The sequence below is a fragment of the Natrix helvetica genome (assembly GCF_964273705.1).
Source record: "Natrix helvetica genome assembly, chromosome: 1".
NCBI lineage: Eukaryota > Metazoa > Chordata > Lepidosauria > Squamata > Natricidae > Natrix > Natrix helvetica.
Genome location: NC_138548.1, coordinates 258,412,433 through 258,429,693, shown reverse-complemented (window position 1 = coordinate 258,429,693; position 17,261 = coordinate 258,412,433). Strand labels below are relative to the sequence as shown.

Sequence of the window (17,261 nt, the reverse complement as noted above, 5' to 3'; positions counted from 1 at the left end):
TTTAGGCTGCAACAAGTATAAACTAAAATGATTATTTTTCAGCCCAAAATGGAAGAGGGAGAAAAGAGGGATGGACATCAATCCAACTGGTACAAAAGCCTAAGCCCTGCTTTCTCGCTAGAAAAGATGGGAGCTAGGCCCTCTTAGCTCCATCTCTGGGGACCGTTATGACCATTAAGTCCTAATGTGGTTTTTTAAAAGGCAACTGGAGAACTCACCTTACTGTCCTGCATGTCCTTGTTGGCCCCGTTCTTTAGCAGAGCAATTGTAGCCTCTACATTATTGACAGCTGCTGCCCAATGCAGGGCTGATTTTCCTGGTAGAAGTGATATCAAGAGAATAAATGTATTTGCCACTTGCTAGTAATTCTTAGATTTTTCTAAACGCCTTCTAATACACCTCTTTTCCTAATTTTAAGGAATTGTCTTTCTTCAATCATGCCAGATTGTCACCTTCCATATTGCCCATTAACACTCAGCTTTGTATACATTAAGAGACACTGTGCTTTTGTGTTCTTAACATGAGCTAATATGAGGATAACAGAAAAAAAAATCTTCCAATAAATCAGCTGATCTGTAGCCAAGAAAATACTTAAATAAAAACGTGAAGAACTATGGTTTATTTGCTGCAAGGGAAAATTAATACATTCATTTATAAAAGACTGGAAGGATACATCTACTGGCAGATTCTATTGTTCATAATATTTTTGGTCATGAAGCCCTCTCTCTAATTAATAACTACAAGTCATCTTCGTAACAAAAATCTTTTAATATTTATCACATATTCTAGTCTCTCCCTCTCCCCAGCTGTCTGTATAGCTTCTGCAGCAGTACATTTCATCAACATGTGTTTAAAAAAGAAGCTAAGGAAGAGAGTGGTAGCCAGGTTAGAAAGGTTAAAAAATATGTATGTTGAATTATGAGCATCTTTACTAAATCAATCTGGGGCAATCTTGTAAATGAGTTATGAAGCGGCTACCTAAGAATCTAAAGTGGAATGTAGTGGAAATCAATAGAACATAGTTAAGTAACTTGTCCCAAGCCTAGACAAACTGAGACTAAACCAATTCATTTTGCAAATTACATACCCAATTCGTCCACGGCATTGACATCAGCATGACAGGCGATCAATTCTTCCACCATGCCTTCAACAGCTAACCTTGCTGCCAGGATCAGTGCAGTTGAACCATCTCCCATTCGAGCATCTAAATCTGTAGATCGATTCCGGATCAGGATCTATCAAGAGTGTTAGGCGGAAGAAGAAGAGCAAACTATGTCATTCAACGTAGTAAAGTAGTACTGTCTACACTACAATATTTAAGTCAACTGCTATTTGGTTATTGGGAAAGCTAGGGATGTCTTTTGGGAGTATCTCGGAGGTTAACAAATCGATGTCACACAAACTAGATTGCAACATTCGCAGTTGGTATTGTTACTCATGCGCTGGTAACGTCTCGTCTGGACTACTGCAATGCTCTCTACATGGGGCTCCCCTTGAGATGTACCCGAAGACTACAGCTAGTTCAGAATGCGGCCGCGCGGGCCATCATGGGGAGTACTAGGTACTCCCACATAACACCTTTCCTGCGCGAGCTGCACTGGCTACCTGTGGATTTTCGGGTGCGTTTCAAGGTGTTGATCACCATCTTCAAAGCGCTCCATGGCACAGGGCCTAGTTACCTGCGGGATCGCATTCTACCACATACATCCCTGCGACCAATTCGCTCACACAGGGAGGGACTCCTCCGGGTGCCGTCCACCAAGCAATGCCAATGGGCGGCACCTAGGAGTAGAGCCTTCTCTGTGATGGGCCCAACCCTCTGGAATGACCTCCCCCCCGATATTAGAACTACTACCGACTTCCGCTCCTTCCGACAAAAACTTAAGACTCACCTGTTCCGACTAGCCGGCCTGGCCCACTTATAGTTCTACTCTTACCTTCTGGCGGATATTTTATTTGGGATAGCTTTTAAGGTTAATGTTTTTAACTTTTTAAAATTTTTTAACAAATTTTAATCTAACTTAACTAAATTGTACAGGGAACTTCTACTACCTCCTCCAGTCCTATGTTTAATTTATTTATTGTATAACATGTATATTTACTGTTCAACTATTTTAATATGACTGTACACCGCCCCGAGTCTCTTTTGAGAGAGGGGCGGTCTAGAAATCCAATAAAGTTAAGTTAAGTTGAAATCACATTAAAACAAAAGAGACCCCGTGCCTTTGTGCTCTTAATATGGGGATAACAGAAAAATTATATCTCTAGAAGTAGGAAGGCTCCACTGGTTCATTCATAGAGTGAGTAAATATCTTCAGGACAAGGCTCACCTGGAAGACCCCTTGGGCATCAGCAGTCACAGCAGCATGAAGCGGGGTACGTCCTGTGTTATCTTGAGCATTGGTGTCGGCACCAGCATCGAGCAAGCGTTTAGCAGCATCCGCCCGGGCATACCTAGCCGCCAAATGTAGCGCAGTCTCCCCTGTGCGGTCTGTTTGGGCACTCAAGTTAGCCCCCTGGCAGATAAGGTCTGAGATAATGTTGGCAGAGGAGTCATCTGCTTCCTCTTCCTCAGCCAGATCAGTCTCCATGCCACCGCCGCAAAAGGAGGCCAACATAAGTGGGGTAAAACCATCTGTATGGATAACACAATCAAAGACGACTTTAATGTAGTTTGTTCTTTATTGAACTAATGCAATCATCATTTATGAAACCTGTATGCCAATCATCTCTCAATGACTCACAGCACTCCTACAAAGAAATTACAATAAAATCAATCCAATTGTTTTTATAAAAGAAGAATATATGCTAAAATTAAGAAAAGGACACGAAGAGAGAAATCATGGACCGAACAAATGTTGTCTATAAAGACTCCACCAGAGGGCATGTGGTACAGTGGCCATCTAACAAGCTGTTTTGTGTTACCTGGCCCACGGACATTGACATCCATGCAGTCAGTGTCAAATTCACCCTGGGGTGGTGTCAGGGCCATAGATGGAGGCATACGAATATCTGCTGCCACCAAGTGGTGCTGTGTCCATTGCCGGCAATCCACTGGGTCTTCGCAATCTAGGGCTGGCTCTTCCACCTGGCGATGAAGAACACAAAGCCCAACAGTTATCACACAGAGTCGTACTTCCTCTACAGGGTCTGCATTATATAGCATGTAGCATGTACTGATTACAATGTCCTTTTTGGGAAACACCAAACAGGTTAGGCCACCAGGAGCTTGACAGAGAACTGCGCGTATAACATTGCCCAGACTTGAAAACCAGAAAGGGGAAGGAAAGGAGAAGAGGCAATGGAATAGTTCGGAATATGAGCTGGAATACCTTTGCAGCTCCGGTTCTCAAGTCAGCCAAAGTCTCACAATGAGCAGGCAATACCTTAAGACGCTTGGCCTCTGGGCATTCGGCTTCCAGCCAGTCTTCCGAGCTGTCTGGTATCAGGCTCTCCCCTTTGCCAATATTCCTGAAAGAGGAAAACGTATGCAGTGAGATGAGAGGCTCGAGCATAAAAGGCAATGGAATCGTACCTCTGACTATATCCCAAACATCCACCTGCAGGCACATACGTCTGCCCGGTTCCCTTTTTTGCCATCTTGTATCCATGTTTTTATCCATTAAAAGGTTTTCATCCGCTGTTATTTTTTTATGATGGATGGTTTTAATGTTTTTCAGCCGCCCAGAGTTGTTGGATATGAGAAAGGGCAGCCAATACATTTAATTAATTAATGAATGAGAAAGGGCTAGCATCGAAGTAAAATAGAAGAAAGCCGACTATCCTTTACAGCAGAGGCAACATACTATAGCTACGGCTACAAACAATTCATACAATGGCCACAAGTGGTAAGAATATTCCATGCAGGCACGTAATCTGGTAGAAGAGGGATGGAATCCTTCTCCATTAGCCCACCGGGTTGCTAGGGTTATTGTAGGAAAATAAAAATCTCTTCCTTAATAGTTTACATAGCAGGAAGAGGACAGCAGGTTTTGCCACATTAAATCTGTCACTTAGCAAGACATTAACATGATTTGACAGCGAATGCCCCTGAGGCTTTTTTTTTTCTCTTTTCTTTAACAAGCCTCTGAAACAAAGATGTGAGATTGTTCCTCGATAGCTCTTGAATGAATAAGGGCCTCTTACTTCATGCCCAGGGCATCCTGACCCACAGGCTCACGCCGGTTCTTGTTGCTACTCTCTTTCTTCAGACTGAAACCTTCGGGAAACCAGAGAGTGCTGTGTTCTCTCTTACGCCGGGCCACCAGCACGCCCAGTACCAGGATCACGAGGAGAATGAGGGCTGCTACCACCACCAAGGGCAGTAACTTGAATGGGTCGACCGGGCCGACTGTATCTTTTGCACCTGAAGAAGCAATAGATCTGCGTTACAGACTTGGCTGCAAAGAGAACAACCAAGCGATGTTGCTTTCCTGAAGTGCCTTTTCCATACCCCTTGTTGAAAAGAAAAGAAAAAGAAAACAACAACCTAACCTTTCACAGCTTTCAGTGGATATGGGAACTCCAGACGCTCCACTGCCGACAGGGCAGCGAGGTAATCAGCAGCACTTTCTGCATCAGGGAAGCATTTGTTTGAAGCTTGGTAGCAAAGACGGTTGTCAATCTCAAGGGTGACCTCAGACCTAGAGAAAGCGGCAAGGCTTAGCAGGGTCTCCTTTAGCATCCCGGAGAATTCCAGGGAAAGGCAAAAGTTCAGTTACCTCCTTTGCGTTTTGTTTTACTCTCCGTTCGGCCTTAAGTCCACGGAATAGGCCTGACTGGACACATTTGGTTTTAGTGCGGTCATTCCCCCAATGTGAATTATGGATGAACTTGCTTCTAAGTTATATTAATCGTTTTGAAAACCCAAATATATTTTAAGTTTTATAAAAGGCATGCTGTACCATTGTGTAACAGCCGATTTATCCCATTTGTTCATCTCTTTATGCTACTCTCTGTTTAATTGTCATGAACTCGCTTCTGGGGATCGAGCACTCTCTTTAAGAAGCTTGTTTAATGTAGTTCTTTTTTTAAAAAAATGAAGCAGAGTTATTAACCGTCAGATTTTATAGGACAGGCAGGGACAACTGGATAAAAGTGGCCCTAGAGATAAATGGGCCCCAAGGCATGTAGGGCTTTATAGATAAAATCCAGCATTTCGAAATGCAGTCTGCAAGCCAGGAGTAACTGGGGTAATTTGAAGAGCAGAGATGTTGCAGGGGCAACCTGAACTATACTTGTCATTGCTTTTCTGTGGCCATATTCTGGACCAGTTATAGCTTCCAAGTGATCTTCAAGGACAGCCCTATCTAGAGCCTCTTAACAAATAGGGATTATAGTAGATAGGTAGCGCTCATTTAGCAACCACAAATGGAAAACTGGCACTCTCCAAGAAACTTGTTTTAATGTAGTTTAAAAAACAAAGCACCGTTATTCAGCAACAGATTTTATAGGGGACTGATTGCTCTGTCATGGAGCAAAGCAGTAGTAAGTTGGAAACTTAGCAAGAAGGGAATTAAAAGCTGTATTTAGGTTCACTGGAAAAGCAGCAATTATAGGAGAGCAAGTAGGGGAAATACACACTGAAAGGAGTTAACAGCACACTACACAAAGAGCCCAGTGTATTCATTATTATGTGCCTCCTTATTGTCATGTGATCCTTTCCTCGTCAATCTCTCTGCTCTGGGATGGCGGGAAATATAACATTTTCTGTAGGCACTCTCCCCTCTTTTTTTTTTCTTCCCCTCCTCCTAAAGGGAAGAAATTGGAGAGGAAGGGATTACAAGAGAGCAAGCAGGCACACCATAGGGAGTACACCAGGCAGCAGGCTTAGCATGCCTGGCTCCCAGCCCCAACTACACTCTTTTTGATGTGTATTCTTCATATGCTTGTTTGTTCTCTTGTAATCCCTTCCTCTCCAATCTCTCCCCTCTGCAAGGTGGTAGGGAGAACAAGTCAGGCACAGGACATAGCATATTGACTATAATGGCAATCACATGACTGAGAAACACTGTGATAAGTTATTTTTTTCAGCACTGTCGTAATTTTGAATGTCATTGACCAAGGCAGCTGATAAGCTTAGGTGACCTGTAGTTCATAATGAAATGAGCTTACTTATCTTACTCTCAAAACACTTCTTTTTTTTCTACTACATAAAACTCACCCAATTATTTCTTGGCCCAGTTCTCTGCGTAGTCGTCGTCCAGTTCCATAATAAGGTTTGATCATGTAGTTGCCATTTTCATCTATGCGGAATCTCAGGGAGGTCCTTAAAATGGCGCTCAGCTTCTGCAGGAAGATGGTGCTGGTGCGGAGCAGTTCATCAGGGTGCAGCAGCACGGTGATGATGAGAACGCCCTCTGCCAAGTGCTCAGGCACTTCCCGTGCACAATCCAGCCCGTCCCAGCCGCATTCTTCATTATTACAGCCTTGGTCACAATTCCCATCAGCAAAGTGATCTGAGCAGTATTTCTCATAAATAGGGCTGTCAAAGGGAAAGGAGATGGAAATGTAAAACAAATCCTATCGTAACACAAAATGTATCCTTTGTTGACAAAGAACCATAAAGGAGTTGCAGGGAATACCTTTCCATATGCACCACAAATCAACCAACTGAGTCACCAGGATTACATATATTGAGACAGCTCGCCCTCCCCCCCAAATAAAGATATCTAGAACAAGGAGGGAGGAAAATACAACATCCATGTTGGGAACAAAATCCCACTGTGTCATTCAGTTAATCTAGCAGAAGAATGCATACTCTTAGTTCTAACAAGCACTAGGGAAATATGACCTACAGGCTCCCCCTTCAAAGATGTAAGCAGAACTCACTTGCAGGTGCGCTCGCGATTCTTGCAGTCAAAATTGTCATAAAGACACTCAACGGTGTTGCAGAGTTCATCACACTGACTATTGTTGAAGAACTGCCAGCACTGAGGGCTCTCACACTGCTTCCAAGGATTATCCACCAAAAGAGAACAGTCACCTCCATCCCAGCGACAAGCTGGGCTATTGCACATCTTGTCACAATAGGAGTCCCCTGCCTTTGCAGCACACTCTTCCAATGGACAATGGAGCTCAGGGTGCAGAGATGGCCGTGCGGTGCGTGCAGTTTGACAGCGAACACCTGTGTAGTCACCAGGACAAAGGCACTGAAAATAAGGGGGAGTGGCAATCTCATGGCAGATACCCCCATTGTGGCAAGGTCGATTCACACAACTGCTATTGGCACGGAGGCGACAATCAGGTCCAGTCCATCCAGGAAGGCAGTAACAGTGGGCACCTAGAAGTGAAGGCCGGCAGTTGCCACCATTGAAACAGAACAATTCTCGGCAAGAGAACACACTGCGCTCACAATTGATGCCCAGGTAGCTCTGAAAAAGAACCATAAGAAGAAGAGATCGTAAAGAAAGTCAGACAAACAAAATAACCATCAATAAAGTATCTCTGGTAGAGTGTGTCCCTTCTTGCAACTGTCACCCTGGTAAGAAAAACTTTTCCCACCCCAAAGTTTAAGAATCACATTCATATACCTATAATGCTATATATTTCTCTTGTAGAAACTATAGCCAGATCTGGAATCACTTGTTTTCTAATACTCCCCAAACAGGAATAGCATTCTGACCATGATTAAATGTCAGCTTCTTCACTCATAGCACAGCTTCAGTGTACCCAGCTTACGTTCCTCCCTATTTCACTCTTCCTGCTTAACTGCTTATAATATTTATACTCAGGGAATGTACTTTGGTGTCGAACATATAGCCTTATTCTAGGTACTCACCCGAGGGCACTGGCAGGTATATCCGAGAGGCAAGTTTACTGCCAGTTTACATTGCCCACCATTCTGGCAAGGCTGAGATTCACATGCATTCACAATGTTTTTGCAGTGGCGGCCTAAAAGGGAGAAAAAATGTTATTCTGCCAATGATACAGCAAACTTTTCAGAACACCATCACTCTATTAAATGTGACACATATTTTAGTACCAGCTTCTGTACCTGATTCACATAAATGCCTACTGAGCTTTATCAACATTTAACTAGCAACTGAGTATATTCTTTCCCAATTATGGATAAATTACAAAAATATTCAACCAGTCAGGCACAGCTACTTTTCTGTTATTAATCACCAAACTCTCCCTCTTTCCCTCCCTCTGTGTATATGAGTGCTATTGTTGAATCATAGCTCCCAAGATTTCTAAGAAACCTAACCAATTCTAGGAATTATAGTTCAATTCCCGGAGGTTGTCTCTCTGTGATCACCATCTCATCAGATGTAATTTAGATTCCCTATCAGGAAAATGTAATGGCAGCAAAATACAGCTATACATTTGTGACCTTAGACTCATTCAATGTGAGTACAAATCAAACTCAAAACTCAAGCAAATGGAAAGCGAGGCTGAAATAGAATACACAAGTGACTATATATATTAACCTTATAAGTTAAAGTTAACCTGGAAATGCCCCACAGACCATAGAATGCAAAGCTTTCAATCTGAAAAATGCAAAAGAAATATACTTGAGATAGACCAAATAGAAAAACAAATCAACCGTACTTGGCGAGGTTCCAGCAGAATAAATATGTGATTATTTAAAAGCATTAAGTTGCTCCATAAGATTATCATGAAGGACATGAATAGAAGTGTAATAGACTAGAATAGAACAGAATTGTTTATTGGCCAAGTGTTATTGGAAACACAAGGAATTTGTCTTTGATGCATATGCCCTCAGTATACATAAAGACGTGAAAAGATACACAATTCATGACTCATGAGAATCCAGAGAAGTTTAGGTAAAACATACACATATTTATTCATCTGCTACTTTGCTAAAATAGATGATCAATTACACAGAGAAACAAAATATTTTCTTGTGACACCCTTGCCAGAATGCCTGAATGCTCATTTTGTGGTTTTATTTGAAGCCGAGTCACCAAATAGTGACTTTCCAAGGGCAACTCATAAAACATTTCATACAATTTTAATGCTTTTTCCTGCTGACATTTATTTTAGCCTGTCTTCTCTGCTCTCCACTGCAGCCCAGCTTCACACATTCTTATCCATTGAATCCATCACATTGGCCTTGTTGGCACCCTTACTCACCAGTGTAGCCTGGCTTGCAGATGCACTGGTAGTCACGGGCTTCTTGAATGCAGTCCAGGGTGTTGCGTGGATGGCAGGGATTGGACTGACATTCATTTATATCTCCCTCACAACGCTCGCCTGTAAAGCCTGGTGGGCAGCTGCAACGGTAGCCACCCACTCTGTCCACACATGTCCCATTGTTCAGGCATTTGGGGACACGGATAACAGGATTCGTGGCACAATCATCCTCGTTTATTTCACACAAGACACCTAAAGAGATAAATAACAAACAATCATACCAAACATTCTAATACTATGTCCCCCAAACATCTCCCCACCTCTTGAACTGCCTGTGATAAGAAAAAAACAATTCTGAAGGTGAGAAAATACCACCTGGTCTATTCAAAATGTATTCAGTTCCGGCTCCCATCAATACTACTAATGTAACCAAAGAAAGGGATCTTCAAGACAGCATTAGGTTGCTATTGTAATGCAGTGTTTCTCTTTCTTATTACCTGAATGGAAACACTGGAAAGGAAACAATCATTGACTTACCTGAATGGTCCTTCTATGTGCGCTGCGAGGGGAATCCAAGCATGGGTTAACTTTGTTCATTAGCCTAGAGCAGTGATGGCGAACCTTTTTTGGCTCGCATGCCACAAGTGGGGGGAGCTCAGGGGGGTCGTGTGCGGGCGTGCCGCACCCATAATGCAATGCGCGACCCCCCAGTGCGCATACGTGTGCAACGCGCAACCCCCCATTTTTACATGTTTTTTTCGCCCTCCCCAGGCTCCAGGGGCTTTATAGGAGCCCAGGAAGGGCAAAAAGAGCCTCCCCCGCCCCTCTGGAGGCTTCAGGGACCTGCCCCTCCGGAGGCTTCAGTGCTTAAAACCATCCTCCGAGGAAACCGGAAGTCACTTCCGGTTTGCTTGGAGGGTGGTTTTAAGCGTTCCGAAGGCTTCAAGTTCACATCTGAAAACGGCAAACCGGTGATCAAAGTGGCGAGCTGACTCTGTTAGGGCGATGATGCAATACAGTGCTAAAAGAATGGCGGCAAACCGACCTCTGCAGCACAATGACTCTCTCTGTACTCCACCACTGTTTGAGTGCGAAAGGAAAACTCCGCCCCTTCCTGTTGTTCTCTGGCGCGAAGCTACTAACAGCTCAAAATGGCCAGCGCTAGCAACTATTTCGGCGCAAAATTCAAACTAGCTCCAAAATGGCCGCCGTCCTTCTCTATCTGGAAGGAAAGGCTCCGGCTGCCGAAATGACATCGCAGCGGCAAGGCTCTGAAACGCTAGGAAACGGCCATCCGATGCATGGTGATCGCGCCTGCGCCTGCTGGAGAGAATGGCATGCTGCCTCTCCCCGCAGCAACCAGAGGATGGGAGGTGGCAACAAGCGGGTCGTTCACCCCCGCGCCTACTCGAGAGCGGCAAACTGACTCTCACCATAGCCACTGATCAGGATTGAGAGTGGCAAACCGACTCTTCTGATTTAAACCCGTTCAAATGCCCGATAAGCAATCCTCCTGGCGAACGTTCCTCTGTCCGCTAGAGCCTCAAGGAACCGCAAGGTCCTTAAATTCAAACGCGAACAAATTCCGGCAATCCACAATCAAACTGTGTTCCATGATGAATATGGTAGCATGAAGAATCCGAGTCCAATGAGTTAATTTTGTCTATTATCTAGAGGAAAGTTTTTTGCGTCTCTTTAAGGCTGGACTGAGTTAAAAAACTGAACTATCCCAGTCAGAGGAGGTGTGGTCAACAATTACATAACTCAGTCTCTAGGCTAATGGACAAAGTTAACCCATGCTTGGATTCCCCAAGCAGCGCACAGGAGAATCAATTACAATAATCTCTGATGGTCAGCCATGATGGCTAGAGACTAATGAAAGTCTATATTCAGAGACACCAGGAAAGTCATCAACTATTCATCACTGTTGGAAAAAGTCCAGTTCTTTCAAATGAGCTCATATTCTCTATTAAGTGATTTAAGAAAAAATCCAGATCTCCTCTTCACATAAGTAAATGAAAGTCAGAGCTGCATTGGTTAAATCTAATATATGTCCCTCTGTGCCTTTTGCTTTCAACCTAAAAATATTAACAATGTTACAAGCAACAAAAAGAGCCTTTATCCTACTCCCCCCAAAATGTCATCTGCTTACCTAGTGTTCCTGGTGGGCAGGAACAAATGTAGCGACCTGTGAGGTCAATGCAAGTCCCACCATTCTGGCATGGATGTGACTGACATTCATCAATATCAAATTCACAGTTTTTCCCCTCAAAGCCTAGAGGACACTAAAATGAGAGAAAAAAGGTAAAGATAATAAGACAAAGTATTATTAAAAACGTACTTTCAAAGTACCTCTTCTCCATTCTTCATTAAACCAAGAATACTGAATAAGACTCTTAGAATTTTTTTAAACGGTTCCAATATATGCTCATCATACTTTGCCTTAACAGCATTAGAAGTAACATAGAGCAGAACAAAAATATATCATCCACATAATTGTAAACAATGGTGCGAAATGCCTATTTTTAAAAGCAAGTAGTGATTCCTCAATTGTGAGGAAGAAGAGAATTTTGTTACCTAATGTGCTGTGAAAGCTGTACGAGACAGAATTGCACGGGGGCAAAGAAGTTAAGGCTGCACATGAGCAGAATAGTAGTTGGGAGGTGAATTTGGTTATTTGTCCTTTTAACTGCGATTTGCCTATTTCAGGACAAGTGAGGCACCATTTTCCCCACGTCTCCCGTTTAAAACAATGAGAAACTATTAATAGCTTTCAATCATGTTCAGAGTCTTCCCATGGTTGCCTACCTGATTTACCATAGTATATATGAACAGAAAGGTGCTCTCCATTCCTTTTACACGTATGGTAAATTATAGGAAAACTCTTAAAACACTTTCCTGCCTATCATGGGACATCTGCCTATAGCTGGCAGCTACCTGAAACTAGTTTTGTCCTTAGCCTTGATTCAGACAGTAATGTAAATGCATTCATTCTCCAGAACCAATCATACTGTAGAAATAACTAAATAACTATAGGAGTTATTTGGAAGAGATTAATATGCTCTTTTTATTACCTAAAGCCCTTCTATCATTAAATTTGATAGGCCAGCAACATTTTTACCATAGGAAAATATATTAAGACTAGAATAGAATAGAATTCTTTATTGGCCAAGTATGATTGGACACACAAGGAATTTGTCTTTGGTGCATATGCTGCCAGTGTACATAGAAAGACAAAGATGCATTCGGCAAGAATCATAAGCTCCAACACTTAATGATAGTCATAGGGTACAAATAAGCAATCAGGAAACAATCAATACCAATATAAATTGTAAGGATACAACCAACTAAGTTACAGCCCTGCAGTCATAAGTGGGAGAAGATGGGTGATAGGAACGATGAGAAGACTAATAGTAATAGTAAAGCAGCCTTAGAGAATAGTTTGACAGTGGTGAGGGAGTTATTGGTTTAGCTGAGGGATGGCGTTTGGGGAAAAAAACTGTTCTTGTGTCTAGTTGTCTTGGTGTGCAGTGTTCTATAGTGTTGTTTTGAGGGTAGGAGTTGAAACTATTTATGTCCAGGATGCGAGGGGTCTGTAAATATTTTCATCGCCCTCTTTTTGACTCGTGCAGTGTACAGGTCTTCAATAGAAGGCAGGCTGGCAGTAATTGTTTTTTGTGCAGTTCTGATTATCCTCTAAAATCTGTGTCTGTCTTGTTGGGTTGCAGCACCAAACCAGACAGTTATAGAGATGCAATGGTTTAAGAAAAGATGACAAAGTGGGTGTAGAATGATAGAAACTGCCATCCAAGTACTGAATAGTTAAGTATAGATGGAAAACTTTTAACTTCCCAGATTTTCTTAAATTCTAAGCCTTCCCTATCCAACCATGGTAATAATTGCATTCGTTTCTATTTTGCAAATTAGTTGTATACAAATAGTTTCTACTTGCTTAGTGAAATCTGAAAGGTCACTGAAGGTACCAGTTTGATCTAGCCCATGGTTGCAACAAAAATCCAAGAAATAACGTAAAGTATTTTACTGTTCACATACCCTGAATTAAGGGATTACAGGGTTGTAAAAAGGGAGTTATTCAGTGCTGATGGGGAATTTAAAATATACATAAATGTTACACTGTGTGTTGAGAAAGCAACAACAGAAAACAACTGTAGTGTTTTATGAAGTAATGTACTCAACACAGGGGCAACGCAGACCATTGGGAGATAGTTGTTTTTTTTTATCTTGTTTTACATTGATTGGAAAAACAAGGTTTGTGCCAGTTCCTTGGCTCCCAATCTTCGCAAAATCCTCTTGCAATGTTAGGGCCTTCAACCCTTTCTTTATGGAGCAGCACTTTCCCTAGAACATAAGCTAGGTTGTCTGCCTGATATGGCTGGCTAGGCCTTCCTCACCTCACAGACATAACCTCCCACAAAACTGCGGCAGGTACCCCCATTCCGACATAGGCTGTGCTGACAGTGATTGACCTCACTCTCACAGTAGCTGCCAGTGTAGCTCTTCTTGCAAATACAGTAGTGTGTATTGCCAGCATCCACACAACGGCCTCCATAACGGCACACTTGTTCCTTGGTCACACCTATGCCGAGAAAAAGAGAATTTACTCACTGTGTGCTCTCAACATACCCTCTGTACCACTTCCTAAAAGAACTAAACAGAATGAGCGAGAACAAAGAAAGTCAAGAAAAATGAAACAACCATACATAATCAAAATTATTTATGCTCCGAGCCTTTGAAAATAGCTGGAATTCCTTCTATTCTAAGGTCAAATTTCTTGAGGAAAAACACACTTTTCCAGTGTTTCTGAAACTTGATACCAATTTCTCTTTAAAGGCTATATTTACAGTTTTCATTGGCATCATTTGGTGGAAATTGAATATGTTTATAAAATAAATAAGTGTGGCAGATTTAAAAAGTGAAAGATTATATTATATACTTGATACAGCCAGAGCAAGGGCTTTCAATTGTTTTCAGGTTACATAATGATTTAGAAATTCAAAAATGATTTAGAAACATTCTTGAAAAACCAGGCCACGACGCAACACTTTAGTGATAGAAAATTGGCTGCGTTTGAGTAAACATCTTCCCCTAAATCCTTCACAGAACCCTCAAATTCTCAAGTGACCCCAGGATTCCATGGAACGTAATTTGAAACACTGTGAACTAGAGGGCCAAACAAACTGTAATCCCTATTGTACAGTTCATTGATTACCAAGACATTCAGTGTTGTTTAGCGATATCCCATTTTGAAATAAACATAATAAACATACTCTCTGACTAAACATTGAAACATCTGCTAATGCTGGATCTATTATTGGGTCAAATAACCTTAGCAATATTTGCACTATGGTTGGGAGAAGATAGAAAATAAAATTACATGGAAGCGAAATATTTTATGGACACTCCTAGGAACTGCAGTTGGAAGATTAATTGGTGGCTCAGTGGATTTAAAGACATTGTCCCAGGAGCTCTGAAATATTTGAACAGTGAGTACAAGATGATGATGTTCAGAAGCCTGGATAATTAACAACCCTCATTTGAGCTGGTGGCTGAGACATTTTCACTATGAGCACAAGTAGCAGGGTTGAAGAGGAACAGACAACTTGGGAATGAACTGGAGCAGAAAGACCCTTACCTCGGTTCCTCGCTACCACTTCACAAGATACATTTGGGATGTCACAATAACGGCCAGTCCAGCCTCCAGGGCAATCACAGGATAAAGTAGCACCCGACTGTATGCAGCGCCCACCATTTTGACAGGGGGAGCGGCTACACAAATCCAGAAGGTTCTGGAAGGGCAAAACAATGCAAGAGTATGTGACAAAATATTGTGGTCTTACCAATGTCAAACACCCATCTTCCCTTTGTATTGAGCTAGTGTGGTATATATCCTTTAGTCTCAGATTTTCTGGTAGATACCTTGCTTACTTTAGATAAACTCTAAAGATGTAAATTGTTTTCATCTCAAATTACCTGGCACTGAGGACCTGTATAGCCCTGAGGACAGGTGCAACGATAGGACTGCACACCATCATGGCACACCCCACCATTGAGGCAGGGCTGTGACTGGCACTCATCAATCTCATGCTGGCAGTGGGTGCCTGTGAAGCCAGCACGACAGTGGCATGTGTATGAATTTACTCCATCCAAGCATGTTCCACCATTGAAGCAAGAGCTGCCAGAAGACAAACAGAGAAATACAAAATGACATAGAGACCAGTGAGACTTTCTAGCCTGAGTTTCCTCAAGAGAGATGTAACTTCTTCTAGGCTAAATATTTTGGCAAACAAATATCTAAAATAATAATTTCTATTCTTATCTGAAAAATGAAACAGTAAGAAAAGCCATTCTGTTCTCCTAGTAATTAATCTTTCCTCTTGCTCAATATTTAGGATTCAGTTTACCTGCGATAGACAGGCAATAACAATAGCACTCAAACTTATATACCGCTTTACAGTCCTTTACAGCCCTCTCTAAGAGTCAGCATATTGGCCCCAACAATTTGGGTCCTCATTTTACCGACCTCGGAAGGATGGAAGGCAGAGTCAACCTTGAGCCTGGTGAGATTCGAATGGCCAAATTGCAGTCAGCCGGCAGTCAGCAGAAGTAGCCTGCAGTACTGCATTCTAACCACTGCGCCACCCTGGCTCATGGAACATTATAGGAAATCTTCCTACACTTTGCTTTCCCAATGCTTTCTCCATTTGGACTATATGGTCTAGGAGCAGATAACTCAAAGGAACCGAGTTACAGAATTCAGAATTCAAGCGGACCATGCATATAAAATGATCTACTTCTCCATTTGAAAACTACTGAAAAAGATAAGAAAAGTGGGCATGTAACTTGGTACGTGATGCAAATCTCCAGAATAATTTTCACCACTGTACTGTTTGGCTTTAGCGATATGAAGAGAATCGAGGAGCCACACTGCACGCTGAACTGTTCAGCAACAGCAACCTGCATTCACCACCACTGAGATTGTGAGCAAGACGTGAGATACTGAACCCTTAGAACAATAATCCTGACAATCTCACCTGTCAGTGCACTCCTGCACATTGTGCTCACAGTGTAAGCCAGCCCAGCCTGGGGAACAAGTACAAGTGTAGCTGTTGACATAGTCTGTACAGGTGGCCCCATTGCGGCAGGGGTTGCTCAGGCACTCATTGGTTTCAGTTGCACAGCGTGGTCCCGTGAAACCTGGCAGGCAAGTGCATGTGAAGGAACTGATGCCATCCTGACATCCGCCACCATTCAGGCAAGGATCTGTTGGCAGGGAGAACATTCAAAATGTTTTTAATAAGCATAAGCATTCTTTTCTTTTACCAGGAAGTCTTCAGACAAATGACTAAATTCTGTATTTTGTATCTTCTCATGCATTTAGCATAGTGGTGGTGAATTTATGACATGGAGGCATGCCATGATGTTTTGGGTGTCACGCCAGTATTCCCCAACACCAAACAACTATTCTTAAAAGCATGCCCTATTCTCATGACTTCTGGACACTAAGATAATTGGTTGTGCTCTTGTGTCCACTCTGGAAGCTGGGCGAGAGGACTGTGCTTTCTGGACCCTCAGAAAACCATATGAGAAACAGAGCAAGCTTTCGGGTGATATTTGGAGGCTATGCAAGAATGGGTGGGCTCTTGTGTTGGGTCCTGGAAGAACATTTTTCCAAAGTTGTTTCAAGACTGAAGGCCTTGTGCAACCTGGAACAACCTTGTGAGAGTGCAGGAGCCTCTCAAACAGAAAGAGAACACCGTCTGAAGGTAAGTAGTGCATGGCAGATTTTGGGGAGGGCTGCAAGTCAATGATGTTGTTCCCTAAGACTTGCACACCTTGGGGTATGGCATAAGGTCACCTTATGTGACCTTTATGAGTGGGAGCAATGGAGCGAGAGCTGAAGTCAAGGTATCTGCTTGAAGCCCAACCTCAGCACTATCATCGATTGTTGCTGTTGAAAGTCATCTAGATCAGGGGTCACCAACCTTTCGGACCTCAGGGACTACTAAATTTATAATTTTAAATCCCGCGGACCTCTAATAGAGGATAAAATAAAAGAAGATAAAAAAGATAAAATAACGTATTTTTCAGAGTGTAAGATGCACTTTCCCCCCCCCCCCAAAAAAAGAGGGAGAAAATCTGGG

At 42.5% G+C, this 17,261-nt stretch overlaps 1 protein-coding gene across 2 annotated transcripts in view; it reads right to left on the bottom strand.

Annotated features, from left to right (window-relative positions):
* NOTCH3 (notch receptor 3) overlaps nt 1–17,261 on the bottom strand; it is an 83,186-nt gene that overhangs the window by 2,907 nt on the left and 63,018 nt on the right. The window contains exons 18-33 of one of the 2 annotated variants that reach the window (XM_081966999.1): nt 16,152–16,380; nt 15,091–15,292; nt 14,753–14,906; nt 13,512–13,696; nt 11,252–11,384; nt 9,100–9,351; nt 7,781–7,893; nt 6,832–7,373; nt 6,164–6,484; nt 4,495–4,643; nt 4,147–4,366; nt 3,333–3,471; nt 2,926–3,088; nt 2,331–2,635; nt 1,088–1,235; nt 219–316 (exon numbers count right to left, since the gene is read on the bottom strand). In XM_081966999.1, the coding sequence (XP_081823125.1) occupies nt 219–316; nt 1,088–1,235; nt 2,331–2,635; nt 2,926–3,088; nt 3,333–3,471; nt 4,147–4,366; nt 4,495–4,643; nt 6,164–6,484; nt 6,832–7,373; nt 7,781–7,893; nt 9,100–9,351; nt 11,252–11,384; nt 13,512–13,696; nt 14,753–14,906; nt 15,091–15,292; nt 16,152–16,380 (3,353 nt within the window). The remainder of the gene's footprint in view (nt 1–218; nt 317–1,087; nt 1,236–2,330; nt 2,636–2,925; nt 3,089–3,332; nt 3,472–4,146; nt 4,367–4,494; nt 4,644–6,163; nt 6,485–6,831; nt 7,374–7,780; nt 7,894–9,099; nt 9,352–11,251; nt 11,385–13,511; nt 13,697–14,752; nt 14,907–15,090; nt 15,293–16,151; nt 16,381–17,261) is intronic. The other variant, XM_081967000.1, reaches the window with a different exon arrangement.